The sequence below is a fragment of the Cucurbita maxima genome, unplaced genomic scaffold (assembly GCF_002738345.1).
Source record: "Cucurbita maxima cultivar Rimu unplaced genomic scaffold, Cmax_1.0 Cma_Scf00023, whole genome shotgun sequence".
NCBI classification, from domain to species: domain Eukaryota; kingdom Viridiplantae; phylum Streptophyta; class Magnoliopsida; order Cucurbitales; family Cucurbitaceae; genus Cucurbita; species Cucurbita maxima.
The window spans coordinates 1,947,964-1,975,237 of NW_019272039.1; the positions used below are offsets into that span (position 1 = coordinate 1,947,964).

General features: G+C 37.4%; 7 protein-coding genes across 8 annotated transcripts; 4 read left to right on the plus strand and 3 right to left on the minus strand.

The window, feature by feature from the left end:
* Nucleotides 1-1,076: 1,076 nt before the first annotated feature.
* Nucleotides 1,077-2,844, minus strand: LOC111497337 (cytochrome P450 84A1). Its single transcript, XM_023148107.1, has 3 exons — nt 2,582-2,844; nt 1,869-2,516; nt 1,077-1,796 (listed from the first exon to the last, which is right to left on the minus strand). Exons 1-3 carry the CDS (start codon nt 2,828-2,830, stop codon nt 1,173-1,175), a joined length of 1,521 nt encoding a protein of 506 aa, XP_023003875.1. The 5' UTR covers nt 2,831-2,844; the 3' UTR covers nt 1,077-1,172.
* A 2,525-nt stretch (nt 2,845-5,369) lies between these two features.
* On the plus strand, nt 5,370-9,183 carry LOC111497339 (zinc finger CCCH domain-containing protein 6-like). The gene is made up of 4 exons (XM_023148109.1): nt 5,370-5,901; nt 7,461-7,661; nt 7,790-7,914; nt 8,005-9,183. Exons 1-4 carry the CDS (start codon nt 5,842-5,844, stop codon nt 9,068-9,070), a joined length of 1,452 nt encoding a protein of 483 aa, XP_023003877.1. The 5' UTR covers nt 5,370-5,841; the 3' UTR covers nt 9,071-9,183.
* Nucleotides 9,184-11,750: 2,567 nt separating this feature from the next.
* Nucleotides 11,751-13,946, minus strand: LOC111497326 (probable leucine-rich repeat receptor-like protein kinase At1g35710). The gene has a single exon (XM_023148096.1). It carries the CDS (start codon nt 13,814-13,816, stop codon nt 11,903-11,905), a length of 1,914 nt encoding a protein of 637 aa, XP_023003864.1. The 5' UTR covers nt 13,817-13,946; the 3' UTR covers nt 11,751-11,902.
* Nucleotides 13,947-15,099: 1,153 nt separating this feature from the next.
* On the plus strand, nt 15,100-15,648 carry LOC111497385. The gene has a single exon (XM_023148174.1). It carries the CDS (start codon nt 15,169-15,171, stop codon nt 15,589-15,591), a length of 423 nt encoding a protein of 140 aa, XP_023003942.1. The 5' UTR covers nt 15,100-15,168; the 3' UTR covers nt 15,592-15,648.
* A 911-nt stretch (nt 15,649-16,559) lies between these two features.
* LOC111497386 (glutaredoxin-C3-like) lies at nt 16,560-18,324 on the plus strand. The gene is made up of 4 exons (XM_023148175.1): nt 16,560-16,757; nt 17,692-17,765; nt 17,867-17,965; nt 18,080-18,324. The coding sequence occupies exons 1-4, from the start codon at nt 16,591-16,593 to the stop codon at nt 18,133-18,135; spliced, it is 396 nt and encodes a 131-aa protein (XP_023003943.1). The 5' UTR covers nt 16,560-16,590; the 3' UTR covers nt 18,136-18,324.
* Nucleotides 18,325-18,867: 543 nt separating this feature from the next.
* On the minus strand, nt 18,868-22,567 carry LOC111497389 (probable methyltransferase PMT27). The gene is made up of 9 exons (XM_023148180.1): nt 21,862-22,567; nt 20,909-21,576; nt 20,679-20,828; nt 20,331-20,601; nt 20,116-20,226; nt 19,820-19,994; nt 19,454-19,726; nt 19,160-19,354; nt 18,868-19,084 (listed from the first exon to the last, which is right to left on the minus strand). Exons 1-9 carry the CDS (start codon nt 22,565-22,567, stop codon nt 18,868-18,870), a joined length of 2,766 nt encoding a protein of 921 aa, XP_023003948.1.
* Nucleotides 22,568-25,380: 2,813 nt separating this feature from the next.
* Nucleotides 25,381-26,933, plus strand: LOC111497365 (protein SHI RELATED SEQUENCE 1-like). 2 transcript variants are annotated; one of them, XM_023148150.1, is made up of 2 exons: nt 25,381-26,239; nt 26,313-26,933. In XM_023148150.1, the coding sequence occupies exons 1-2, from the start codon at nt 25,738-25,740 to the stop codon at nt 26,684-26,686; spliced, it is 876 nt and encodes a 291-aa protein (XP_023003918.1). In that variant the 5' UTR covers nt 25,381-25,737; the 3' UTR covers nt 26,687-26,933. The 2 variants fall into 2 exon arrangements, with proteins under 2 accessions (XP_023003918.1, XP_023003919.1); XM_023148151.1 differs by having other exon boundaries at nt 25,385-26,239; nt 26,328-26,933.
* Nucleotides 26,934-27,274: the final 341 nt, after the last annotated feature.

Below are 27,274 nucleotides of genomic sequence, written 5' to 3' on the forward strand. Positions count from 1 at the left end.
TACGTTAAATTAATAATTAAATTCTACTAAATATTGAATATCGAATATTTATAAGTTACAGTGCATGACTAATATCAGTTATAAATATTAAATATTTTTAAAAATAAGTAAGGATGAGTTGGATTTTAACCCTATTTGCACGTTTATGGAATTGAACCGGACAAAAAAATGTCTAACTTATAAACATAACAAAAATTTCAATTTTCTTAGAATTTAAATAAACCAAAATCGAAAAAAAATTAACCCAACTCAACATTCATCGTTTGAGTTGGTAATCTGAATTAATCAAGTCACATGATTCTCTATAAATTTAAATAAATTTTATTTGGAACACTCAAGAATCTTAATATGTCCTTTTATTATTATTTTAAAAATATATACATATATTGATATTGGATTGAATTAACTGAACACCATATTTATCAATCATTTCTTCAACAACTAATGAAAATAACGGACAACCTAATGTGGCTGTCTCCAATCTTATCGTGTGGATCCAATTTCCATGGCTTCAGGTTAATTCGAGTTAAATAATTTCCACGTCAGCTTCACAAATCACATCCAACTCAATCTATGGCCATTTAAACTATACCGTAAATTCCACGCCATTTTAAAACTTTATCAATAATAATAATAATAATAGAAACAAAATCTTAATTCACCAATTTAGGATAAATTCAACTCTACGTTTTTTCATCCCAAAATAAAATAGTTTATACGTCAAATTTGATCAACCTAATTTCGTCCATAAGATTTCGTTTCGATTTTGAGTTGATTTAGTTTAAATAAATTAAATTTTTTAGTAATTATTTCATTTTTATTTTTTTATAATTATTTATTTTTCAATACCCTTCAAAATAATAAAAAATAAAATTAAATATGAATAATTTTTCTAAATGTCAAATTATTAACCTAACCTTTGAATATTCTATTTATAATTTGAAATTTATTAATTAACTTATTGTCGTTAAATTCTAAAAATAATAATAATAATAAATAAATATGTGAGTATGTAAGTATATTTTTTATTATTTTTTTAAATATTTATTTCTATCCACAAACATGATCGTTACACGTAGGGTTTGAAGTTGTTATTGTTCCATTTTTTTCTGGAAGCGTCACGCAAATCATAATATAAAGCAGGAAAGTAAATCTCGGAAATTAAGATTCCTTCAAACGAGTGGACACAGAACCCGCTGAGTGGGCACAGCGACAAGCCGGGTCGCTCTTGGAGAAGTCAACCCGAAGATGTCGCCCATGTCCATCTCGTTTGGCTTCATCCCATCAGGCAATTCCCACGTGAAACAGTGCAGTAAGTGGGCTACAGCCATCTCAAGTCCGTACAAACCCAGCTGCATTCCTGGGCAAGACCGCCGACCTGACCCGAATGGTATGAATTCGAAATTACTCCCTTTGAAATCCGCCACTCCCTGTTTCAGAAACCTCGACGGCCGGAACGTTTCCGCGTCGTCCCACGACGCGGGGTCTCTCCCAATGGCCCACGCGTTTACAATCACTCTCGATTTCGCTGGAATGAAATAGCCTGCTACCACCACGTCCTCCGCCGTCTCGTGGAGGAGAAGCGGAATCGGCGGATGCAGTCGAAGAGTCTCCTTAATACAACATTTCAAGAAGGCTAAATTCTCCAAGTCGGATTCTTCGACACGTCGGTTTAAACCAACGACATCCGCGAGCTCTTGTTGGGCCTTCTTTAAATCATCTGGGCTTCTCATTAGCTCCGACAAGGTCCACTCTATCGCCGATGCCACTGTCTCTGTTCCTCCGAACATAACGTCCTGCAAATTACACCCCTAATTAAATTTGTCACATTCTAAATTAAAATTAAACATTATGCTCCTCTTAATTACCATGATAATTGCTTTGATATTGTCACGGTTGAGTTTGATACCATTTTGTGAATCATCTAATTCATTTACGGATACTTGTTCATCGTAGAAAGCTAACAATTCATCCACCATATCCGTTTCAATTTTATCATCTTTAACGTTTGATAATTTTCTAATTCTTTTCTTCTCCATATGTTCATCAATTATGGTGTCGATGAATTTATCAAGCGATTGACGCGCTTTAACAAGGCGATTGTTCAAGCCTTGTGGGTCGATCCAGCTGAGATTAGGCATAAAATCAGCTATGTTGAAAGCTCCAAAGAGTTTGGAGAATTCTTGCAAGATTTTTATGAATTCATCTTGACCTTGCACTGTACTTGTCCCGAACGCAGCTCTATAAATGATATTCATTGTCAATTCAAACACTCGCTCCCCGACATTCACGACAGTTCCCAGCTGCGCGGCGACATGTCTAACGGTCGAGTCTATCTCGTCTCGAACTGACGCCCACGATTCAGCTCGCTTACGGCTGAATAACTTCATGACACAAAGCTTACGCATTTGCCGCCAGAATGGGCCGTAGTGAGCGAAAGCCATGTCGGCTTGGTCGTACGTCAAGTAGCTTATGGCGATGGTGACCGGACGATTAGAACAAACGTTATCATTAACCTGTAAAATATTTAAAAATTTAAATTTTGAACTCGTATAATTATTGGACTTGACCTTTGTCTAACCTGAAGGACTTGACGGGCCATGTCGGGGTTGGAGATGGTGACCATGTGAAGGAAGCCCATGCGCATATGGAAGATTCCGCCGTAGCGCTTGGCGAGCTTGGCGAGGCCACGGTGGGTGAGCTGGTCCATCATCAGCATGTTGCCAAGGAAGGGTAGCCCTTTTGGGCCCGGCGGATAGGGGAGTTTTCGCCGGAGCCGGAAGATGAGAGCCAGTAGAAACAAAAGAGGGAGAGTGAAAATAAGAGCCATGGGATTCCTACCCGAATATTATGGGTTATTTTGATGGGTTTATATAGAATAAAATAAGCAAAAAATTTAGCTAATTTATGCTTACTATAATAATTATTATTTTAATATTAATGTTATATTTCATTTTCGAAGATATTTTATTCTTTTTGGGATGGACTATTCTACCTAGAAACTTGGTGCAATTATCTCATTCTTTTAATTTTTTTAGAAATTATTTCCTTGAAGATAAAAGTGCTGAAGATGGGAAAAATAACATTACTTGTAGCTTATTATTGTTGTTATTATTGGAAGGAAAAAAAAAAAGAACAATTTGGTTGGTTTTGTTGGTGTGTTGAGCCAAACTTGTATGTCACGTGCTTAAAATGTCTTCATGTTTTGGTTCCTTGCATGGTTCTAGAAGATTAAACTTTGCATTCATTTGTAGTGATTTACAAATGTCTTTTTAACGTACATATATGAATAAGTAATTGTTCGGTTAACTATGTTTGTACTAATTAGACATAATTTTAAAATATTTTGAGTGGCTTCGGTATCCAAACATACTTTTAGACATATTTTAAAATCTTTGCTAGCTAGGAGAGATGAATTCTTTGACGTCAACTCAGTCGAGAACACGTTCAACTTCATCTTGGCTCCATAGGACATTTATGCCATTTAAATACATACTTTTTTTCTTACCCATTTTCAAGGCACAACATGTCAATATAATTTCTAATTAAAATATCTAATAAAAAATAATCTCAAATTTTGCACTTTTATTAAAAAATATATATATTCATAAACTTAAATAAAAAAAATCTAAGAAAGTATTATCACCATTAATTTTTATACGATATCTTTAGTATTTTTATTTTTTAATTTTTTTTTAAGAATAATACTTTTGAAAATTCAATGACATTTTAAAAATATTTTTAAAAAAATTAAACTTTGAAAATTTAAATTTTGAGATATTTTTGAAATAATATAAAATTCAAAATATTATTGAAACGGATATTTAATACTAATTTATAGTTTACCATATATATCATATTTCATATTTTATTATAAGACAAATATCTAGTATTTGCCTTGTTATTCTATTACCCTATGTATGTTTCTATTTATTGCCCTTTTACTATTTTTATAATTAATTTGATTATAAATAGATAACTCTGATACAAATGATGTGGTGGATTAAGCAAACATTCTACTTAGTATTATTTTATTGGATGGTTATTTAATTTCAAAATTTTATTTAATAATAAAAACAATAACTACTTCCAATAAAATCACAATAAAAAATACTAAAATACATCTAATACAAACATTTTTTATTTAAAAATAAATAAATATATAAAAGTTAAATAAAAAATTTTATTTTATAGAAAAATATTAGAATTAATAAAACGTTAGTGACGCCACTCTAGATGAGAGAGAGCTTTCCCAGCTTGCGCAGCTTCATTTACAGCGCGTTGGGTAAATTAAACTTTTACATCGTGCATTTTATTTTATTATTTTATTATTTTATTATTTTCCAGATAATACTAAAAATATTTTATAATAATTTGTTAATAAAGTGTTCGGAGTTTAGTGAGAAATTAATAGGTTATATTGTACCTCGTTCATATTATTATCATTTTTATTCAAATTAAAAACAAAAATTGTATCAAATTTTATCCTAAAGTTTGAATTCTATTAATTTAAACCAAAATAATATATTCATTTTCGGACTCATAAAAATATCGCTAATCACCATCAAAGCTTATTAGTGTAAAAAAAAAAAAAAAAAAAAAATCATATTTGTCCAAGTCCTATCGATTTTAAACCAACGCATACGGTTTATAGATGCAATGAGAATACTTTAACGTAAAAATTGCAATATTTATTTGAGGTTAACGTGTAATTATATGAAATTGAAAATTTAGTGTAGAAATTGAAACATCTAGGATGCACACGAATTGAGTTCGAAAGTTTTTTTGGACTAATTTAAAGGGGATGGTGACCCAAACAACTTGAATAGAGTTTATAACCTAATTTATTGTCGGGTTTTTAATTATTTACCAGGTGAAAAGTGAAAAATGTTGGAATGGAAATAATTATTTTGAGAATATATATACCAAAATGAATTAAAATAAAAGTTTTTTTAGAAATATAAATAAATATCTCCAATAATTGATCAAATTCGGAAAATATCGTCTATTGACTTCATGTTCGGACACAATGAAGTCATGAACGAATGACGTGGATCCATTTTGGAGTTTTGATTACGTGTCAACTGTGGAACCACACAAAATCCATTATTTTGACAAGCAATTGGAGTTTATGTGATCATTATAAATTCCCAAAACAAAAGAAAAAACGAAATAAATAAATAAGAAAAAGGTAAAAATTACCGAAAATTATTGGGCCGGGCTTTTTTGAATGAAAACTAATTGGGCCGGCCTGTATTGCCTGAAAACTGATTGGGCCGGGCTTTATTTAACTATGATTAATCAGTGTCACAATTACTTGGGATTCGAATCGCCGCCACTCTGTTACACTTAAAACGTGGTTTCCTAATGGTTCCCTATGATTCTCTTTCTAGGGTCCGTATTGCCTCTGCTATTTAACCACAGCAGTCAAGAATCCGCCTCCCCCACACAGCTCCCGCCGTCACCTCAGGATCCGAAATAGTACTTTTTCTTCACCAAATCCACCGTCATTATCAACTCTGCTAGAGTCGCCTCTAGGGTTTCTTCCTCTTCTCCGACTTCTCCGTCTTGTTTTTTTTTTATCGTCGCCGTCGCATCTTCTTTCGTCATCGCTTTCTATCTTCTTTGTTTCGATTTTAAGTTTCTAAATCGGATCGATCTTAGGATTGACGGTTTTCGGATTAGATAAATCTGCTTGATCGTTGGTTTTTCCCTTTGCAATCGATCGATTGTTTCGCTTTATGCTTTAATCTGGAACTTTAGTCGTAGTTTTGTTTTTTTATAAAAAAAAGAGAAGCGAATCGATTTGAGTTAAGAGCGTCTTTGATCTGGGATTTTGAGATGAAGCGGACGAGGAAATCGAAGGGTGTTTCGTGGGCTAACGGAGTTAACCTTTGTCAGGTATAATTGTTAATATCTTCTAATCCAAGTTTCGTTTTCTTATAAGATCATTAAAATTCATATACGTAGGGCTTTTGATTTGATAGATTAGATTAGTCATTAATGGTCTTGAGATCTTCCACTAATTTTCCTCGGTGAAATCGAAAGGCATATAGTTGTTTTTCATTTGGTTATTAGACTTGATATGTTTTCTCGCCAATGAATTTATGATATTAATTTAGTAATTCACTGGTACAATGCTTTTCTTCGAAGAAATTATCATGAGAACAAAAAAAAAAAAAAAAAAAAAAAAAATTAACAAGTATCGCTCGGATTGTGAACAAATGCATTAATTTCCCCCCGGCGAGCAATCAGTTGGCGGAAAGAAATAAAAAACAGAATTGCATCATAATACGGAATTAAATCAATGGCAGTCCAATTTGAACGATCCGAGTGACGTTCATTGCCTTTGAAAAACCAATATCTCAATTCACAGCAAGAAATTATAAAAGCTCTTTTAGATATGGTACAAGAAATATGAACAGCTCTGATCTACAACCAGAGTTTCAGTATTCAAAAAACTCCCCGATCTAAAAGATCCAAAAGTAATTGATCACGAGCCGAGTAGACGTGGGCTCGTGAAATAACCATTCTATTTGCAATGCTGAAATAAAAAACATTTTGCTTGAATTACTCCAAAAGAAAGATTAGTTTGACCAAACCATTTTATATAGAACGATATCTGCCACGTCATGCAATTTTATTCCCCCACTCTTTGATCTATAAGTAAATGTGAAGTTTTTTATTCTCTAATCCCTTGGGAGGATATGAATTTGTTCTTTTGGCGAAAAGATAATACCAGCTATTTAATACAACTTCAAGAACCGTTGATGGACGAAACTATTTTGATTGTGTGTAAATATCAAGAACAGTTTTAGCCATTTCTTAGAATTAAGCTTTTTTCTCTAAGTAGATCGCATTCCTGGGTATTATTTTTTCTCCAAAATATCAAGAACAGGTTTATTGTAGAACTGAAATTCTGAAACAGTACAGAATCTGTAGTTGATCATATCTTTATGTACTCATGGTATGTTAATCCTGCTTAGAATTGCATTTTGGAATTGATGATGGTCTTCCTGCTTCCTTGTATGTTTGAAAGCTTTTCAGATAATGTTCCGTTGTCCTAATCTGTCTTTTTTCTCCGTAACTGTATGGGCATGTCCTGAAATTCCCACTTTGGCTAAATGCCCATTTTCCACATTGTATGAACATATTATTCCTTTTCCTGAAAATGTCTTGTTCTGGGTCACTTCATGTTGTCTTACTGAGAATACATCAGGGTACTCGTTTTTTGTATGTGTCCCTTGATGGGAGGCAACTTCTCTACGTGTGAGGAGAAATTGAATAGATGTTTGTATTCGAAAGTTTAAGTGTTTTCTTTGTTTTACCTTCCAATGTGGTTGGAAGAACCTATATCTTTGGTGGCTTTCTTCTTGTCCTTCAGGCTATTTAACCCATGTAAATTTATATACCGTGAACCAAATTATGGTGAATAATTACGATTGCTTTTCTTTTAATAGGTGAAGCTGTTCTCATCAGAGGACTGTCCTTCTAAAGTTGGCCAATCTTCCAATCATCTTCAAGCTAAAACCTCCAGAAGGTTGCCTCCTTATACTTATGAATCTAATGGTTGTCCTCCTGGGTTCAATGATACTCGTTTGAAGAACCAATTAGCAGATGTGTCCTCCATCCCTTTGATTAAATGGAATTGCCCTCCCAAGGTTAGCACTATTAGATACTCTTCCTCACCTATTGTCAATTAGCTTTAGTGGGTTACATGATGTGTTGTATGTCCTTTTTGTATCCTTTTCTGATATGTCCCATTGCAATGCCATTTCTCTCTGAACAGTTTGCAATGAGTTGCCACTGGCGTGTGGCAGCAGGAGAAGAAAGCAAAGAATTGGAATCTCAAAATTTCAGGGAGATGAGATTACTCGAGGCGGTTTACCCTCGTGTTTCTGATATTCCTCCAGGGTATTACAAACTCGATATCTGGAAGTTTAATATTTTTTTGTTTCGAATTGCCTAATAATTTCATCTGTGTTGTTTTCTTTTTCTGTATAGTGCAACCGTATCTACCGAGATAAAAAATGAACGATACAATGATAGTGTCACTCCTCTTGTGCCTATTATTCCCATTGAAGAAGAAGAATGTGAAGTAATGGAAGCAGATTCAGCTGCTGTGGGTAACTCCGCTACGAAATCGTTTCCGATGATGTCTTCAAACATTCAGTTGGAACCTGCAATCTCTAAAAGTTCCATTGAAACATCAGCAGCAGCAGCATCAGGGGAAATGCATACTGAAAAGCTACCTGATGTTGGTGTGGACGTAGCAGCTGCAGCCTCTGCTGCATTAGCTGTTCTAATGAAAAGCATGGAGCAAGGAAGCATGATCGACACCAATTTACTTATTAAGATCTTCAATGACACAACAATGATTCAGAATTTGACAAATATTCTTCCTCTATATGAAGCAGCCTATGGAAGTCCACCCTCTGCTGCAATTGCTGCACCAATATCTTTGTCAAAGCCAGTTACTGCATCGAATTCCTTGCCTGTACCAAAATCCGATATGATACAGAAGCTCCCGAATCGAAGCTTACCCCACAGCTCAGTTGGAGTTCCTTCCTCAGTAACCACTCTTCCTCAGGTGAGTAACATTGTAGCGTCTGGTGTAAAGCCAGCCTCAGTGCCAGTCCGTGGCTGGACCGAACCCCAAACAGTAAAAACTACCATACCGAATGCTAGGAACTACTCTAACACAGGTGCAGCTCCTGGCCAAGTGAACATGGAACCAGTAAGTTTGGTGAGAACAGAAGGGCAGCAATTGAAGGATCTTAATTACTATAAGAACCTAGTAAGACAACATGGAGAGCAGAAGAAGGATGGAAAGGAACAGAATTTTGAACTAAATGGTAATAATCACAACCAACAATATCCAAACATGGTTCATGAGATGAAAGCAGGGAATTTGAAAGGCAAGAATAAGAAAAACTGCATTTACTTCAATACCCCAAAAGGTTGTCGAAATGGCAATGATTGCCAATTCAAACATGACATGTCAAATCCCTGGCGCATTAATAACGTATTGGAGACTCAAAGCAGTAAGAGAATGAAATTGTGGGGATGAACTTACAGGGAAATCTTGTGTTAAAAATGAGGGAAATGGATTTGAATTTCAATGAAAAATATTACTCGGGTTGCCTTAAATGATCTGTTTTAACCATGATGGTAGATTGTTTCTTTATGGTTGATCTTGGAAATTAATTGATACTATGGGCTGTCATGACGTACGAAAAACACTATAAAAAAGTAGTTTTCATAAACTATGTATCTATGTCTATTATTTTTGCGGCATTTATGATGATAATTTATGAACTTGTAATTTTCTTCATAATATAAACACTATGAACAAGAGAGAAACTGAGAAACACAAGCTTAACCCACTTCGAACGAATCTTTTTGTCATGTGTAAAGCACTTTCCACCCTTTATAATTGTCGAGAGTGTGGTGGTACCCCACTTTTTAATATGTTATGGGGAGAGTTTGTAGCCTTTGGGGTTTGGTAGGCTGCTGATTGGAAGGGAGAGAGTACAAAGATAGTGGGGGAGATGATGAATGATTGAATCATACAAGTTTGAATTTTTAAGAAAAATTTGGATCGATTAGAGAGAAAGGGGTTGTGGGGTTCTCTTCGTTAATGAAATATGTGATTTCGTAAAAAGTTCTCGTACAAATCGAATATGATATTTTTGACGATCAACTCATTCATTTACCAATACCCGAAAAAAATTAGATTTCATAAGGTTAAAAATGAGAAAAAAAATAAAATTAAAATCTAACGTGTGTATTCTTAATATTCATAAATTTTAAATAAGATATAAGCTAGCAACTGATACTTACCAGCCATGAAAATAAGAAAGAATATTAAGATATAATATCTAAGATATATTTCATAAATAATATATTATCCAAATATTATATATCAACACTCTCCTCAAGTTGGAGAGTGTATGTTAATCACACATCCAACTTGTATTTACAAGTGTAGGTCAATAACATCCAAGTTGTCTTTGAGAAGAGAGCGTAGGTCAATAACATTTTTGTCTTCTCAGGAGTGAAAATAGAGAATGTAGGTCAATAACACTCAACTTGTCTTTGAGAAGAAAGTGTAGGTCAATAACACTTTTGTCTTCCCAGGAGTGAAAATAGAGAGTGTAGGTCAATAATACTTTTGTCTTCCCATTTAAGAATAATACCCTGGTTGATCAAAGTGATGCATATAATAAAAATGTGTTAAATAAACATCCAAAATTTTGAAGTTGGATAATAACACTAAGATCGGTGCTCTTGATCACTTGAGAGGTTGTGAGCCACCTTTGAGCATCTTTGAGCTTGGTGAGAAATTTGAACTTAAATATACGAACATCTTGAGTATGAAGATATGAACAAAAAGAAAATACGAACATCTTGAATATGCCACCTTTGAGCTTGGAAAGAAATTCGAATATGCTTATAACATATTATTAGATGATTGGCGGTTGTAACGCCTTCACTGATTGAGTTAGTTGATGAACTGCGGTTGTAAAGGCTTCCCTAATTGAGTTAGGGTTTGACTTTGGCTCGGATACCAAACCCTAACTCAAGAGGAAATTTTGATATTTAAGAATACCAGCTATGATACAATGTTAAAAATGAATCGAAAATGTGCATTCTCATTGATATTCATAAGTTTTAAATAGGATACAATCTAGCAATTAATACCTACAAATAAGAAAAATATAAATTAATTAAATATTAAAAATAAAATAAAATATACTATAAATCAAATTATAAAAGAATATTAAGATATAATATCTAAGATATATTTCATAAATAATATATTTTCCAAATATTATATCTCAACACGTAAACACCATAAAGGAAGAATGAAAGGAATATCTTATCGAGGCAATTGTATTTGCTTCGGTAGATACGCTATTCAAGCACTTGAACTCACTTAGATCACATCTAGATAAATTGAAGCGGGACGAAGGGCAATGACACGAAATATATGATGCGATGGAAAAATACAAATATGTATATTTTCAGACAAACCCGTTACACTAAGACCCACAGAAACAGAAACACAAACACGTATAGTTCAGGGAAAGGATGTGTGACTCTTCTCCCAATAATCATCAACAATTGGGGCAAGCGGAAGAAAACAACTGTTAGTGATGACATAGATCATTAGATTAAACGTAGGCTTATGCTGGGTGGCGACAATCAGACGGGGCGGCAGAGAGGACCGGTGGAGGAGGAATTGGGGTGGGATTAAAAAGAAAGATTTAGATCATAATTACAGAAAAACATGGAAAAGGTGGAAACGGGGCGGGGGAGGGGGCGGCGGTGGTGGCGGAAAGGGTGGGCGGCGGCGGCGGCGGCGGTGGGGAAAACGGAAAAAGGCTAATTTGAATAATAAACTGCTGAATTTTTCCGTTTCAACTACCACACGACACAGTAGAACGAGTAGAAAAGTTTCAAAACAAAACGACAAATTTGAATAATGAAATCCAGCTCGGAGTGTAATTCTTAATTAGATTGAATAGCGGCGAAGGAATTAGAAGACGGCGAGACAGGAACAGGGACAGAAGTAGCCGTTGAGATTTAATGAATTGAAAAAGTGGGTGTCCTTTTTCTTGTGTCATTTTCAGCCAAAATGGAATCTTAAATATTTGATGGGGCCGAAATTAGTGCCTTCTTTGTCTTGATTTTACCGCCAAAATAACGGTAACTGTCATGGTAATGGATCACTGAACAAGTAGCCGTTGAACAAAATCCCTCTCATCCTCTACCTCTGTTCATGATTTTTATTCATCACAATCATTAACAACAAATCTTTGTAACAAATTAAAGAACAAATCAAAGAACAAAAGAATAAATCAAGTTCGTTACATAATCTAAACCAAAGCGAAAATCACTAAGAATACTTGCAGGGAGGAAGAGGAGCTCCACAGAGTCCACGGTTATGCTTGAACACAGATGCCGGGAAATGGGTTTTATGCGGCGGAATTTCGCCACAAAGTCTGTTTTCCGACACGTCGAACTTCCAAAGCTTCTGCAAATTCAACACCTCTGCTGGAATCCGCCCACACAGCTTGTTCTTCGAAAGCAAAATCGTGGTCAATTCCGTCGCATTTCCAAGCTCTGCCGGAATTTCACCGGAAAGCTTGTTTCTAGCTGCGTCCAGTACATGTAACTCACTAAGTTCCGACAACGACTTGGGAATTTCCCCTTCTAATTCATTGTCGGATAAAACAAGTGACTTGATCGAAGACATTGCTGCTCTGTTTCCAACATTCTCATCAATACAACCACTGAAATGATTGCGAGAAACATCAATTGAATTGAAATGGCCAAGTGGGTCTTGAACTCCTTTTGAAAATATGTTGTCAAGGCACCCTGTGAAGTGATTGGAATGAAGATCAAGATCCATTAACAGTAAAAGGTTCTTGAATTCAGCTGGAATTGTCGAATGAAATCCGTTCTTCGACAGGTTAAGGAATGAAAGATTCGTCATGTTCCCAATCCAATGGGGCAACGGCCCTGTTAATCGATTGGCCGACAAATCAAGAACTGATATAGAAGATGAAGACAACCATTTGGGAAACGCCCCTTCAATCCCAGTTTTGGCCAAAAGTAGCCTAAAAAGCTTCATTTTTACAAACCAATTCGGAATCGATCGCAACCCAAGTGGATTAAACGAAAGATCCAAGCTCTGTAATCTCTGTAATTTTGATAACTGATGAGGAATTCCACCGGAAAGCGAATTCCTCGACAAATCCAGAGTTTGGAGGTTTTCCAAATTTCCAAAAGTCTTGGGAATCTTGCCGGTAAAACGATTGTTAGCGAAGAACAAATCAGTTAAAGTGGTTAAACGGCCAATAGACGACGGCAATTTCCCAGAAAGCTTGTTGTTCTCAAGAATCAGCCGTTGGATCTTTGCAAGCTTACCGACAGACGCCGGTAACCGACCACTCAGCTGGTTTTCCGACAGCCGGCAGAATATCAGAGAACTAAGTCCGGACACGGAAGAGGGAATGCTCCCGGTAATCTTGTTCTGATTAAGGTACAGCAAAACCAACTCCGACAGTCCACCGATGGATGTCGGAATCCTCCCTGTTAGCTCATTTTCTGAGAAATCGAGATATCTGAGATTTGTAAGCTTCCCAATACTCCTAGGAATGCTTCCAGAGAAATTGTTGGCATGAAAATCGAGATTTTTGAGCTGAATTAGCTTCCCAATTGAGCTAGGAATCGGCCCAGATAGCCTATTTCCGGACAGACCCAATTCAGAAAGGCACTTAAAATGCTCAAAGATCGGAGGAGGGATGATTCCAGAGAGCCGATTATTGCCAAGATAAAGTTTTTCCAATCGAAAAAGACACCCAAAGCTTCTAGGAATCGAACCCATGAGCTTATTTGAATCGAGGAACAAATGGGTCAGTCGTGATAGCTTACCAAACTCGAAAGGAATTCGACCGCTAACGTCTTTGAGATTGCTGAGGTCGAGAAATTGAAGAGACGACAAGTTTCCAAGAAAAGGGGAGAGAGATCCAGACATGTAAGTGTCGGCGATGAAGTCGATGCCGGAGACAATCCCGGGGCGGGTGAGGTTGGTGACTCTGCCGGAGGAATCGCAGGCGACGCCGTCCCAGGAGAAGCAGCAGTCGGTGGCGGAGTTCCATGAAAGGAGGAGGTGAGAAGGGTCGGAGGTGATTTTGAGTTTGAAGTGGAGAAGGGCTTCTTTGTCGGTGGGGTGGCATGAATCAGAGGGAGGAAGGAAGAGAGATGAAGCTAGGAAGAGGAAGAAGAAGCGGAGAGAGAATTCCATTGTTGCTGTTGATGGGATTGGAGCCGTTGCAGGTGAAGAGCTTTATAGAGAAAGTTGCAGGTAATGGATATGGAGTTATGTTTATTTTAAGGAGTGGTTTGGTAGCGTGCTGCACGGATTCAGGCATGGAATGTAGTGGGTNTATTTAGTGGAGAAATGAAATAAGTGTAGAATGCCATGAAGATTATGTGTGTGCTTTCACCAACTTCTTGGGACTCACATAAATAGATATGAACCCAACTCATGAACATCGGAATCATAAATGGATATGAACCCAACTCACATAAATAGATATGAACCCAACTCATGAACATCGGAATCATAAATGGTTGTGTTGTAGTACCTACGCAACGGGTGTTGAATGGAACACGCTTAGGCTAATAGATAAGAGAGAGTTGGTGCGATAGTCTGCATGCATGCACCTTCTCTTGATCCAACCAACTCATGTCGTCGTCAATTCAGGCTCACCATTCATCTGCTTAGTGACAACCCAACTTGTGAGACAATGATCCTTAACCTAGTCTCAAACCCATCCATCCCGTAAAAACATCTATTGTACTAATCTTATCTTTTGTCGTTAGCTTTTGCCGCATGAGTAAAGGAAGATGGTTTCACTGAGCGCAAGGCTTGTACTTGATTTACCTGGGAGTCTTATTCCTTTTGTCAGCGGGATAGTTCCAATTGTTGTTGTGAACATGTTTGTAACAACCTAAACTTGTTGCTGGTAGATATTTGTCCATTCAGACCTTTACGTATCGACATCAGTTTGACGGTTTTAAAACGCGTTTAATTAGGAAGAAGTTTCTGAACCCTATGAGATCCTAAATCGGTTTGAGAGTGGAATGAAACATTTATTATAAACGGTGTTAAAAATTCTCCCTACTACATGCGTTTTAAAATCATGAGGTTGATAGAGCCAAAATAGACAATATCGATTAGTGGTGGACTTAGACTATTATATTGTTATATGGGCTTGCAAAACTATAAATAAGACAAAACAACGGTAAAAAGAATTGACACAAATAAGCCATTAATCCATAATGTCAACCTCGGATGTCGAAGGTTAGAATAAATATCATGTGATGAAAATCCAACATGATTCTTCTTTTGTTTTTTTTAGGACAGCATATAATCTAGAGCTGATAAGAAGGTCGCTCCGGAAACCATTTTTTCTGGATTTGGGCCTCCAGTTTAGAATTGGGCCACCGGCCCAATTGAAACCCAGGGCGGCGCCGTGTCGGGTTTGATGCGATGAATTAGGGCACTATGTTAAACTTTTCAATTTTGGTCAAAATTTGATCCTCCGCTTGGAATTATAAATCACAATTGGCGGTGTAGTCGTTCTAGTTTTCATGAAATTGATCCACAACAATTTCATTCCGTCTTCCATTCTCTCCTCATCTTTATCGAATCGTAATTCAAATCGTCTGCGCCAATTCGAGGCAGAGAATGTGTGGCCACATGTCCCCTTGGCCATGAGACGATTCCCTGCGAAAATAATCCCCAATTTCCAATCGTCAAGCGTTTACCCTAAATCGATCATGGCCAGCGACGGAGCCAGAGAAACCCAATCAGTTGATTTGCAGAGGACAGGCGTGGAGGAGAAAGAAAAGAAAGAGACAGAGAAGGCCGTGAAATTGCCGCCGCCGCCGGAGAAGCCGTTGCCGGGGGATTGTTGTGGGAGTGGATGCGTCCGATGTGTGTGGGACGTGTATTACGAAGAGCTTGAAGATTACAATAAGCTTTGCGAGAAAGGTTCGGCGTCCAATTCTTGAGATTCTGAATCGTCTTCTTCTTCCGAGCCCTAATTTTAATAAGAAAAATGTGTATCCGAATTGGTGTTCTTGTTGAAACTGTGTGTATTCAAAATGAATCTATTTCTGAATCCGTTTATTCTAAGTTGATCGAAATCAAATTCGATCTGTATTTGAATCGGTGTTTCTATGCCAACTATTCTTCAATAACATGAAGCCGAAGAGCTCTTTTCATCCCTTTTCCATCTCTTTAGAAGAACGCTAAATTCGTGGGTGAAAATGAAGAAATTCAGTTTTTTTAAAACAAGTAAATTTTAAATTTTAGGAGTGCTATCGACTTAGAAGACACGTTTTAAAATCTTGAGGTTAACTATTACAAATGGTATTAGAGTCAGGCGATGTGTTAGCAAGCACGTGGAACCCGAAAGAGGTGGATTGTGAGATCCCACGTCAATTGGAGAGGGGAGCGTAGCATTTCTAATAAGATTGGGAAAACTTCTCTCACACATACGCGTTTTAAATCATGAGGTTGATAAATAGGGCAAGTAAAAAACGAATAATATTTAATAACGATAACTTTGGATGGTTACGAAGTAACACAATATTTAACTTTTTTTTTTCAACAATATATTTTTTTTTCTTTCAAATTATTTTTCTATCGATGGTATACAAAACATTAATTTTTATGAATCACCTAATTATAATTTATTCAATCAAAATTATGTAAAATTTAAAATAAAAATTGAAAATTATATCTTAAATCAATATAATTCAATCTATTACTTATTTTTAAAAAGTTTTAAAGTTTTAATATAAAATTATTTCTGTAAAATTACAATTAGTGGCTTATTTGTTATATTGGAATTGGAATTAATTGTGTCGGAATCTTTTCCACAAATTGAATTAAAAAAATAAAGAAAAACAAGTATCTTTTTTTTTTCTCTTTTGGCGGGCCGTTTAGGCCCAATAGGCCTCGATATATAAGCTTAGCAGTCGAAGTATTGTGTGTAATTTTGGACGATGATGCGCGCATTTCAGTTGACTCTGGCTCTGGTGGTGATCACCCTCTCCGCCCTTCACCCAAGAGATGGACTAATCGGAGCCGAGGCTTCGACTTCCACATCCGCCTTCGTTCAGAATGTCATCTTCTCTAACAGGATTGCCATGTTCTCCAAATCCTACTGCCCGTATGTTCTCGTCTTCTTTTTCTTTTCTAATTAGACGAACGCACGCTTTCCGTTTTTCTTTTCCTTTCTTTCTTTTTTTTTTTCCTGCGTATTTCGGTGCGCTCAATTCGTGATATTTAGGCTTAGGAATCATTGAGTTATTGCTGCTAGTCAATCTGTAATTTCTTTTAGTAGCGATTCTCGTATATTTGAGAAATAAATGTAGGATATACGAGTGCTGGATTCGGATGTTTTTGGTCAAATTTGGAGTGAATAGGAAGCTTATATTTCCCTTGTAGAGATGGGACCAAGCCAAGATAGTTTTCTCCAAGGACAGAAAGCTTGCTTGATTGCTACTGTGGCTTCTTTTTTCTTGGTGGTTTCTAGCAGATCTGTCGTCCTTGAATTATTAGAATTACGCGGTTGTCTGCGGTGGATTGAACTATTTTTATTTTGCTTAGATCTTAGGTATGTGGAGAGAGAACTGCTTAGATGTCCAACCGCAATATACTGATCACAAAATGAATTCATTTTCTATCTAGATTGCCATTCACATGTGCGATCTTTTCAATTGGATTTCTGGAATCAGTATTACGATTGGATTCTTTACACTGTTTAGTCTCCCTGATTTTATGCTATTCCTTCTTTTTTGAAGTGAGGCTTATAGAGATTGCGTCATGTTAGCTATTTCTTATTTACGTACTGTTCCAACTTCCAATTGACGTAGGTTTCTGTAACTTCTTTTGAGATTGGCTTGGGGTTTTCCTCTCTCTCTCTCCAGCAATTTCATTGATCAATGAAATTTGCTTTTTGCTTCTTCTAAAAAGGAAAAAAGGATCATCCTATACGAATAATGAAGACCTACAAAATTATGGCACTTCAAATGGTTTCTTAAAAATAATAATAACAATAATTAAGCGATTCATATTCTACCTTTGTCTTATTCTACTGGTAGATATTGCATGGGTGCCAAACGCATCTTCAGTGAACTTCACGAAAAACCTTTTGTTGTGGAGCTTGATCTTCGAGGTATTTATTCGGTGTTAATTTTGTTGATCATTTGCAAATTCAATAACTGTTTGAAGAATCATATTCATGACCACATAATGAGTATCTACATTTACATGTAGATGATGGACCTCAAATTCAGAGTGTCCTACTAGACCTGACAGGCAGGCGCACTGTTCCTCAAATTTTTGTGAATGGCAAGCACATTGGTGGCGCTGATGGTGAGTTCTCTCGGCTTCTTAATTATTTCAAAGTTCTCTACGTCGTATTCAGTGAAGTAGATTAAATTTCTCATTTCCATCACCATTTGTTTTGTTTTCCATATTTTTTTGCAGATCTTAAAGCCGCAGTTGCTAGTGGTCAGTTGCAGAAACTTCTTGCATCAAGTTGATTGATTGCCTTCTGGGAACGAGGAAGCACACATGTGTTGGACTGAAGCTGCAAATCAGTGCAGAGGGGAATCTTAACTTTGTGAAAACTTTTGATAATATTTGTTATTCGTTGATACTCTGCAACAGAGAATGCTGTTGCATATTTAGGCCTTGGCTTTAATGAAAATATGCCCTTTTATTTTTCATTATTTGAAGCCGTGGTGAAAAGGTGTTGGGTTTGGATTATCTCTGCTTTTGCTGTGTCTCATAAATGTGGTAGTGGCACACAAATTGAAGATGGATTTTCTACCTTAGCTAGATTTTGAAATATGCCAATTTTTGGTTCTGAAATAATCTTTGGAAAAAATTTCAGCTATTAAATTATGGGGTGAGCTTCTGTTAGAAAAAGAACCAGGTGTCCAGTCATGACGAAGTGCCTATATTTCTCCAAGAAGCTGTGGTGAACAAATGAACTCAAAATATAATTTCTTCCATGAAGGGTATTCGAATACAATAGTATGTAATTATTTTCAATTTTATGGAATATTCTAACAATTTGTGGACCAATATCTTTCACTCTCTCTCTCTAATGAAGTTCTCGCAGCTCACAAGTAGCTGATTGCAGGGGACGATGTACGTGCCTATTTACCTACTACATTCTTCTGAAGATGCTAGATGGTCTACAAATCTTCTTGCTTGGGGGTAATTTTATTTTAATTTTATTGAATTGGATGCTTGTTTTTCCTACCAAATCAGGAAGACTCTGCATAAGTATCTGGTCTCCAATCGCCTTTCTGAGCACTCAGAAGCCCTTCCTGATTTTTGGAGAAGGTCAAGTGAACTTCCCAACGGAGAGACTTCAACAGGTTCTCCACTTCTCCAATCGTGCTGGATTCATCTCGGATAATCAATTTGCCTCCAGGCCTCACTATTCGATCCACCTCTGCCAAGACAGGCTGCAGTTTGCACCTGCACAAGAGAAAAAGGTCAGGCTTGAATCTTTATCTGTGCACTAGAAGCTTAAAAGAACGTATCTTATTCTACCTCTTTTTCAACTTTGAGAAAAGATGATCAGCGTGTAGTAGATCATATGTTCTTGGATATGTGCTGAACGACTCACACCAATCATGGTAAATCCCAAAGAGACCGCGCTCGTAGATCACCGGAAGTGTATCGGGAGAGTCAATATTCACCACATTTATTACCCAGACTTTAAGGTCTCTCAACGCTGCTGCAAACCTGCAAGGACAAGGCATGCACGAGGTATCATGAAACGCTTTCACTCAGAAGTATAAGTTTTGTGGTTGAGTTGTGAATAGACGGAATGATCTACTCTACCCGCCATAAACAGATCTCATATCCATCACATTTCTGATGTTAGACAGATTTATGCCTAATCCACTCATGTAAGTTTTATTCACAACTCTTTTCCAATGTTCATAATCAGTTGTGAAATCTTGCGGAGCTGGTTTTCCATAAATCCCCATTTGGGAGCTGTTTAGCCAGTAAGGAGGTGCTTTCAATCGCTTCGGCCATTGTTGTGGCCAGTTGCTTCCCCTCATTGCATTGTCAACTGGTACACGGTGCATGCACGCTCGCAATGGCACGTACCTGAAAACGGAAGTCCGATGCTAATCAAATCAAACCCATCAGCTAAAACCATTGAAGAACATTGAGCTCGCAATATCCCCGATGCTTGCTTACCAAGCTGCGTTCGGATCATCGTCGTTTTTGCACATGGGAGGACGCTTGTGTTTTCTTTGATCGTAGCATTCATTTGAGGCTGGTTTCCTGTAAATGGCGGCCCCAATGGAATTCAGCTTGTCTTTCTGAATCGTCACTAGCTCCCAACACATGGACTTCGTCAAATCAGACATTTCTGAGGGGAAAACAAAAATCCATAGAAAAGACTGGCAGGTGCGTAAGTATCTAAAGCGCTCTTAAATCTATTTGTTTGTTTGTTTGTTTGTTTGTTTGACACGTTATGTTACTCGTCTTACCCTTCCAAATTTCGACGTCTTCTTCCAGGCTCTGATACACGGGAGTTGCAGACCAAACAAAAAATCCACCTGGCCTCAGCACTCGGTTCAATTCTAAGAGAAGCATCCCACCTACATGCGCAAGCAAAGAAAAAGGGGTCCCATTTCCTAATTATAAAGCTGAAATTACAAATTAAGAAAACAGGAAAGCCCATGATTGATTTTGATTGTAAAACCTTCTGCATGCCAAGGCACTCTACATCGAGCACAGTGAATAATGTCAAAAACCATGCTTGGAAATGGCAGACGTTGTGAGCCCATGACAGCAGAAATGGCCGGAATTCCCCGCTCAAGTGCGAATTGAACCTGAGCTTCATGCTCGTCTTTTGGAGCAAACGACATTGTAAGAACATCCTTTTCGAACAGATAGCCGCCGAAGCTGGCAACTCCACAGCCCACGTCCAATACCACTCTTGTCCTCTTCCCCCATGCAATATCCGGTACAGCCTGCACCCATCTCCTACTTGATTTATTTTGGAATTTAATACGAAAATCAAGAAGGGAATTTCAATTTTTTTTTTTACCTGTTGAATAAAATCTATGTAGTGGAGAGCGCCGTGGATGAACTGGGTGCCACCGCCGGGAAAAGTCAAGAACTCGCCCGTGACCTTGACCCAGTTTTGGTGGCCTTTAACTTCGGCTAGCTTTGTATGCGGCACATTGTGGTACCAAATCTGTGACAACCCACGAATCCCATGAGGACGGTTTCATGAATGACTAATCACAAATAACAATGTCATCTATCTATATATACCTTGTCCCTGCTTTTGGGCCATTCGATGCATCTTTTGTAATTCTCTGGCAGTGCGACAAGGCAGGTGGGTCCCTCCTCGGGGCAGTGCCTCTCCCGGTGCTCGAAGTGCTTTGTCGTACGCAGCTGCTTCAGTGCTTTCTCGTTGTCTAAACAGGGGATGTAATCGGTGCCTGCCGTGACGTTGCAGAGCTGCCAAGTGTACCCGTAGATGCTGCCGTTGCTAGTGGATTCTTCCCGCCGGCGATCTTTCTCGTTCTCCGATTGCGCGGCTTGTGTCGACCACGACTTTTTAGACTCCTTCGACTCTTTGGGTATTGCCGAGGTATCAAGTGACCCTGCCGTGGTTGGCTCTTCCACTTTGTTTTCTGTTGTTTTTGAGTCCTTTGGTGTTTCTTGGTTCTCCCTGGATTCAGTTTTCTGTGATTCTTGATTCTCAGTTGGCATTTTGTTGCGTCGATGTTCCTCTCGTGGCTGATTTTGCTCCGACGCAGTTTCTTCACTGTTGTTCGTGTTTGAACTGTCCTGTTGTTGTTGCTGTTGTATCTGTTGTTCGGTCTTGTCATCATCCTGGTTATGTATTTCAGATTCTTGTGGGACTTTTTCAGCTTCAGTTTCAGGTTTCTGTTGATCGTTTTCAGAGCTTCCGCCGTTTTCTGGGATGTCGGCTGCTTGCTGTTGATCGGTCTGAGAGTCTCCGCTGTTTTCTGGGATGTCGGCTGCTTGCTGTTGATCGGTTTGAGAATCTCCGCTGTTTTCTGGAATGTCGGCTGCTTGCTGTTGATCGGTTTGAGAGTCTCCGCTGTTTTCTGGGATGTCGGCTGCTTGCTGTTGATCGGTTTGAGAGTCTCCGCTGTTTTCTGGGATGTCGGCTGCTTGCTGTTGATCGGTTTGAGAGTCTCCGCTGTTTTCTGGGATGTCGGCTGCTTGCTGTTGATCGGTTTGAGAGTCTCCGCTGTTTTCTGGGATGTCGGTTGCTTGCTGTTGCTGCTGCTGCTGCTGCTCTTCATTTGTAATTGCTTGTGGAATTTCTTGTTGACTACCATTGTTTTCAGGCTCTTCCGGAAGCTGTTCTTGTGGTTGTTCTTGAGGATTAATCTCGAGCGATGCTTCATTCGATTTATTATTATCAGATTCCACAGTCTCCGTGGATTCATTGCTTTGATCAGATGAATTAGCGTTTTGTTCTTGGCTCCCTCCCAAGTCTACCTTCTCCTCTACTACTTTTTGGCTCTCAGCCACTTGTTGGTTCTGAGTCATTGCACTCTCCTCCGACAATTGAGCCTCATTTCCGCCACCCCCGTCTTGGTCTCTAGATTCCTGCTCGTCACTGGCATTGTCCTTTGATCGGTCATCGATAATATTACTATCATTACTATCATCGGATTTAATAGCATCAAGAGGGAGATCACCAGGATTATCCTCGAACACCGCGGAGGCCTCCTTATCCTCTGATCTGGGTAGTTGGAGATTGTCCATGGTGGTAGTAGCTGTGGAGGTATCGGAAGAAGTTCGAGTGGTGGTCTGCGGAGGTACAACAGAGCTGGAGGTGAGCATCCATATTCCGAGAACACATAAGGCTAAGAAGATGAGGGTTGTAACAGTGGAAGCATAGGAAGAAGAGGAGGATCTCTTGCTACTGCGGGGCCTTCCAAGCGCCATTAGGAGAAGAACCAAAAGTGAAAAATGGAGGAATTTGGAAGCTTGGATGGTTTTGGGTGTGGGTGGTGAGTGAGTAGAAATAGTACAGGTCGAGATGGTAAGAGAGAGAGAAGAAGTGGAAATTGTGGAAGAGAGACAAACATGTTGTTTCCAAATTTGGAAGGTTCCCAAGGAGAGAAGATCCAAACTACTCGGAGTAACTAATTTGGCCATAATTTTTTTTTTTTTTCCACGTTCCTTTTTTGCATGGGATTGCATGCACCACTCTCTCTCTCCCTCCCTCTCTCGCTCGCCAGCTTTTTTCTTTTTCTTTTATTATTTTTATTTTTATTTCTTTAAATCATTCTGAGCCTGGAACCCAGGTGGGCCGTGGGCCGAACCAGTAAAATAAGAGAAAGGCCCAATAGAATTAAAAAAAAAAAAAAAAAGGAAGTTGGTGAAAGTGACGATCAAACACTGTGAAAGGGAAGAAAAATAGGATCTAAGGCTGTGGTTGGGGATGGAATGGGCCATGGGGTTGCCCCAGCAAGAAGCAAATCTAATCTTCAGTCAACAATGGGATCTTGGCTAACTCATTCACTCATGTCCTTATCCAGTGGCCCGCTCGCACTCATGTCCTTATCCAATGGCCCGCTCGCCCTTCACCCATTCTCACTCGAAAACCCTCCACCAATTATTCAATGTGACCATCGCTCAAACGGCAGGAGAACAGTTTCTTAATGATTATTAGATATAGATTTAAAAATATATCTCTCTTTTAAATAAATTGTTGTAACTTAGATCTAAAAATATGTTATGGCATGAATTGATATGCTATAAAGTGGGTTTTTTTCTTACATCATGTGAAGTGACTTATTATGAGTGTGATTCAAATGTGTGGCCCAATGAAAGATGGTGAAATGTGTGTATGAGGGAGGTGGGTTGTCAAATCAACGACCAATTTTAAATGATGAATGTTCCCAAAGGTTATGTTCTTCGCCGAAAACCTTGCCTTCTCTTTGGGTTCCACTTTATGAATTATATTAAATTTTTATTTATTTATTTTTAATTCAACAGCCTCTCACGGTCTTTTAAATATTACATTTCTTTAAACTCAGAAATTTAATTCAGTTGCTTGAACTTTGACTAAATATGATTTAAAATATTAAAATAATAATTTAATTAGGAAACTGTGAAGAAGAAGAAGAGGAAGGGCAATGATTTAAGGGTTGGGTGTCGAGTAATCCATAGGTTAATAATTTGGTACAAAGCTCGATGAGTGAATTGCCTTAATTACCCTACTTATAGTATGATTATCATAAATCTAATTTAAATTGGTTGCTTTAAACCCTAAACCCGATTATTTTTCATATGTTTTAGCTGCATTTTATTTTAAATTTCATCATGTTCTATTTCATTTACGGGTTCAAATTGGACTAATTTCAAATTCCGAATTAGTTGGGTTAGCTACTTGGAAATTCATTTCCTAATATATAATTTTTTTTTAAATTTAATTAAATCCGCTCCAATCAATTTAAATTTTGAAATATAATATTTTAATGTTGAATATTTATCATGATGATTCTAGTATGTCTTGTCGAGTCAACTTGAATCGATGTTACATGACTAATTAAGACTCTTATAATTCTATAAAAAGTCAAATGTCTCATTAACTTAATGTAATTATTCATCTCTGGATGAATGTGACTAAGCAATTCTAAATTGTTATTATACATCAGTTTAATTATGTCTAAATAAAATAATTATAAAAAAAAATAAGAATAACCAAAACAAAATAGATGAGTCAAATTTATTAAATGAGAAATTATCTATTCATTACATAATTTTTTCTCCTATTTTTTCTTCCATAATTTTTAATTTTTTTATTAAGATAATAATTTAATAATAGTTCTTAATCAAAATTATAATATAATTTATAAAAAATTATATGTCAATATTATTGTATAATCTTCCTACTTTTGACAAGATTTAGATGTAAGTTGCCGTGTTTCTGACTCAATCTTAAAAAAAATCTATTGTCTCTTTCATTCTCCATTTAAACAGGATCCTCGCTTCATTTAAATTATGCGGGTCCAAACTCTTATTTTATGAACTAAACCGACATGTTTGAGTGTAACGGGTTTTAATTTATCCGACCCAAACCTCCAACACACATGTTACTCTCTTAGTATGGCCCCCAACATTATTTTCTCTTTTTTTATATATAATTTTGTTGTTAAGGTGAAATAATAAATGGGGAATTAATTAAAAAAATAATAATAAAAAAAGAGGATCAGGCGGAAGCGAAAAGGTACGAGGAGAAGTGGGTGTGTGTGTGGTTGTAGAGCCACGCCATCACAAGCACTAAATAAATATTCATATAATATCTAATTATTTCTTTTTTAATTTTTAATCCTATCTGCCCAAAATCCCCCATTATTTCATTATTATATAAAATTACTTAAAAAAAAAATATTCCAATCATTTTCTTTCATTATAAATAAAAATAAATCAATCTAAAAAAAATAGTCAAACCCGATCGAGTTCAGCAACTTAACCAGGTTCATTAGCTCGATCAAAACCAATTCAACTGATTTATCGTAACTCTTACCAATGACATAAAACTCACGAGCCATCAATATTCTTCTTCCAAGTACGTTGTAATTAATTTAATATTTAATAAATGTAAACCAATAAATAAATAATGAAAATAAATTGTAAAAAATAGAATTTAAATTAGAGAAAAATAAAATGAGAGACAAGTAGCGGGGTTTCCGCAAAAGGAAGGAAGGGGGGCAAAAGCTGGTGGGTCGACATGTGGGCGACGGACAGCCGTTGGATCAAGATGATGAGATCTTGAACCAACGACGAGAAGAACAATAAGAAGAAGAAGAACAGAATTGGGAGTGTTGTTTGGAAGAGAGAGTGGAAAAAGGGTCATTACTGCAGCAGATTCAGAAACAGAGATTAAGTGGGGCGGAGAAAGGCATGGCGGCGCTGCAGACAGAGCTGTTATTCTCCGCCATAAATGCCACTCTCAGACACAAAGGAGACCAGAAATTCAAAGCGTGATTAACTCTCAGCCACCACCAGCTACCAATTTCTTTCTTCTTTCAATTGATCACCCAGGGGTTGGACCCTCTGATTATGGATATTAGGTCACCTTCAGGTTCTTCTGGCTCAGAGCAACAATGTCAATGTCTGGTTTCTTCACTCTAGGCTCCACCGACCAAGAACACCAACAAACCGACACGAATCGCCCAAACCAAACACTCCCCCCGGACACCTTGTTTTGGTACAAGCCCGGAAGCGTCGAGCTATGGCAGCCCCAACAGCACCAACAGCACCAACAACAATCGCTATTTCAAACGCGGTCTCATAACAACAACAACAACAACAACAACAATCTGTACTCGGATGAATCCTCGTCCAGATCCGGTAATTTAATGATGATTAGCTCCGGATCAGGCGGAGGGGGAATCAGCTGCCAAGACTGCGGCAACCAAGCCAAAAGAGACTGTACTCATATGCGATGCAGGAGTTGCTGCAACACCCGAGGCTTCCCTTGCCAGACCCATGTCAAAAGCACTTGGGTCCCTGCCGCCAAGCGCCGTCAGCGCCAACAAAAACTCGCCGCCTTACAAACCCATCCCAAACGCCACACAGATAACATTCCCACCACCAACACTTCTGGTACAATTACTTTTTCTTTTCTTTTTTTTTTTCCTCACCAATTTATACATATTATAATTTTTTTAATTTGAAGTTACTTTGAATTTAGGGTTAGAAATTGGGAATTTCCCAGCGGAATTGAACTCCCCGGCTGTATTCCGTTGCGTTCGTCTCAGCTCCACCGACGACACCGACGATCAATACGCATATCAAACGGCGGTGAACATCGGAGGACATGTTTTCAAGGGAATTCTATACGATCAAGGACCCGAAAATAATTATGTTCCTGGTGAGACCTCGTCCAGCGGCGGCGGTGGGTTGCAACCACTGAATTTCATCGCCGGTGCCGCCGATGCCAACGCTGCTTCCTCCGCCGCATTACCCTTACTCGATCCCTCTTCCTTATACTCAGCGCCGCTCAATAGCTTCATGGCGGGTACGCAATTCTTCCTACCACCAAGATCCTAAAAAAAAAAATCTCATATTTTCATTTTCACTTTTTTTTGTTTTTTGTTTTTTTTTTTTCATTTCCGTTGATTATTTCTGCATATCCTGAAAATTTGTAGTGAAAAAAAGAAAACCCTTCACAAAATCGGGGAATAATGTGGAAATGTTTATTTGTTTACATTAAATTAAAGGTTTGGGTTCAAATTTCAATGCGTAGTTTGGAACATACAAAATTATTGTTGTTGAAATCCAAAGCCGTTTTTGTGTACGACATGTTCGTGGTTGCGTAGAGTCTTGTGCTGTTGCTGTTATGTGTTTTTAGTTTTCATTATTATTATCATAAATAAATAAAATATGCATTTTCTTCTTTTATATTTGGATAAACCAACAACCTAAGACGACAACAATGTTATGCATAAATTAATTTTGTAGAATTAAACTTCAAAAACCCAACATTTAAATCTCTCTATTTCTCATATTATATGCTTCAAACCTTAAACAATTTGTTATGTTTTTTTTGCATGTTGTTTACTCTGTGGAGCTCTCAGCTTCAACTTCATCTTCTTCCTTCTTTATTCTCGATCTTGTGTTTGCATGTCTAAATATCAT

Coding starts and splice junctions, on each gene's coding strand:
- LOC111497337 (XM_023148107.1), bottom strand. CDS start 2,830: ATGGCTCTTATTTTCACTCTCCCTCTTTTGTTTCTACTGGCTCTCATC. Junction 2,517..2,581: donor TGGCCCGTCAAGTCCTTCAG/GTTAGACAAAGG, acceptor AATATTTTACAG/GTTAATGATAACGTTTGTTC. Junction 1,797..1,868: donor ATATCAAAGCAATTATCATG/GTAATTAAGAGG, acceptor TGTAATTTGCAG/GACGTTATGTTCGGAGGAAC.
- LOC111497339 (XM_023148109.1), top strand. CDS start 5,842: ATGAAGCGGACGAGGAAATCGAAGGGTGTTTCGTGGGCTAACGGAGTT. Junction 5,902..7,460: donor ACGGAGTTAACCTTTGTCAG/GTATAATTGTTA, acceptor TTCTTTTAATAG/GTGAAGCTGTTCTCATCAGA. Junction 7,662..7,789: donor AATGGAATTGCCCTCCCAAG/GTTAGCACTATT, acceptor CTCTCTGAACAG/TTTGCAATGAGTTGCCACTG.
- LOC111497326 (XM_023148096.1), bottom strand. CDS start 13,816: ATGGAATTCTCTCTCCGCTTCTTCTTCCTCTTCCTAGCTTCATCTCTC.
- LOC111497385 (XM_023148174.1), top strand. CDS start 15,169: ATGAAATTGATCCACAACAATTTCATTCCGTCTTCCATTCTCTCCTCA.
- LOC111497386 (XM_023148175.1), top strand. CDS start 16,591: ATGATGCGCGCATTTCAGTTGACTCTGGCTCTGGTGGTGATCACCCTC. Junction 16,758..17,691: donor TTCTCCAAATCCTACTGCCC/GTATGTTCTCGT, acceptor TTCTACTGGTAG/ATATTGCATGGGTGCCAAAC. Junction 17,966..18,079: donor GCACATTGGTGGCGCTGATG/GTGAGTTCTCTC, acceptor ATTTTTTTGCAG/ATCTTAAAGCCGCAGTTGCT.
- LOC111497389 (XM_023148180.1), bottom strand. CDS start 22,567: ATGGCGCTTGGAAGGCCCCGCAGTAGCAAGAGATCCTCCTCTTCTTCC. Junction 20,227..20,330: donor AGTGCCTTGGCATGCAGAAG/GTTTTACAATCA, acceptor TTGCGCATGTAG/GTGGGATGCTTCTCTTAGAA. Junction 19,355..19,453: donor ATGAGATCTGTTTATGGCGG/GTAGAGTAGATC, acceptor TTGTCCTTGCAG/GTTTGCAGCAGCGTTGAGAG.
- LOC111497365 (XM_023148150.1), top strand. CDS start 25,738: ATGTCAATGTCTGGTTTCTTCACTCTAGGCTCCACCGACCAAGAACAC. Junction 26,240..26,312: donor TCCCACCACCAACACTTCTG/GTACAATTACTT, acceptor TTTAATTTGAAG/TTACTTTGAATTTAGGGTTA.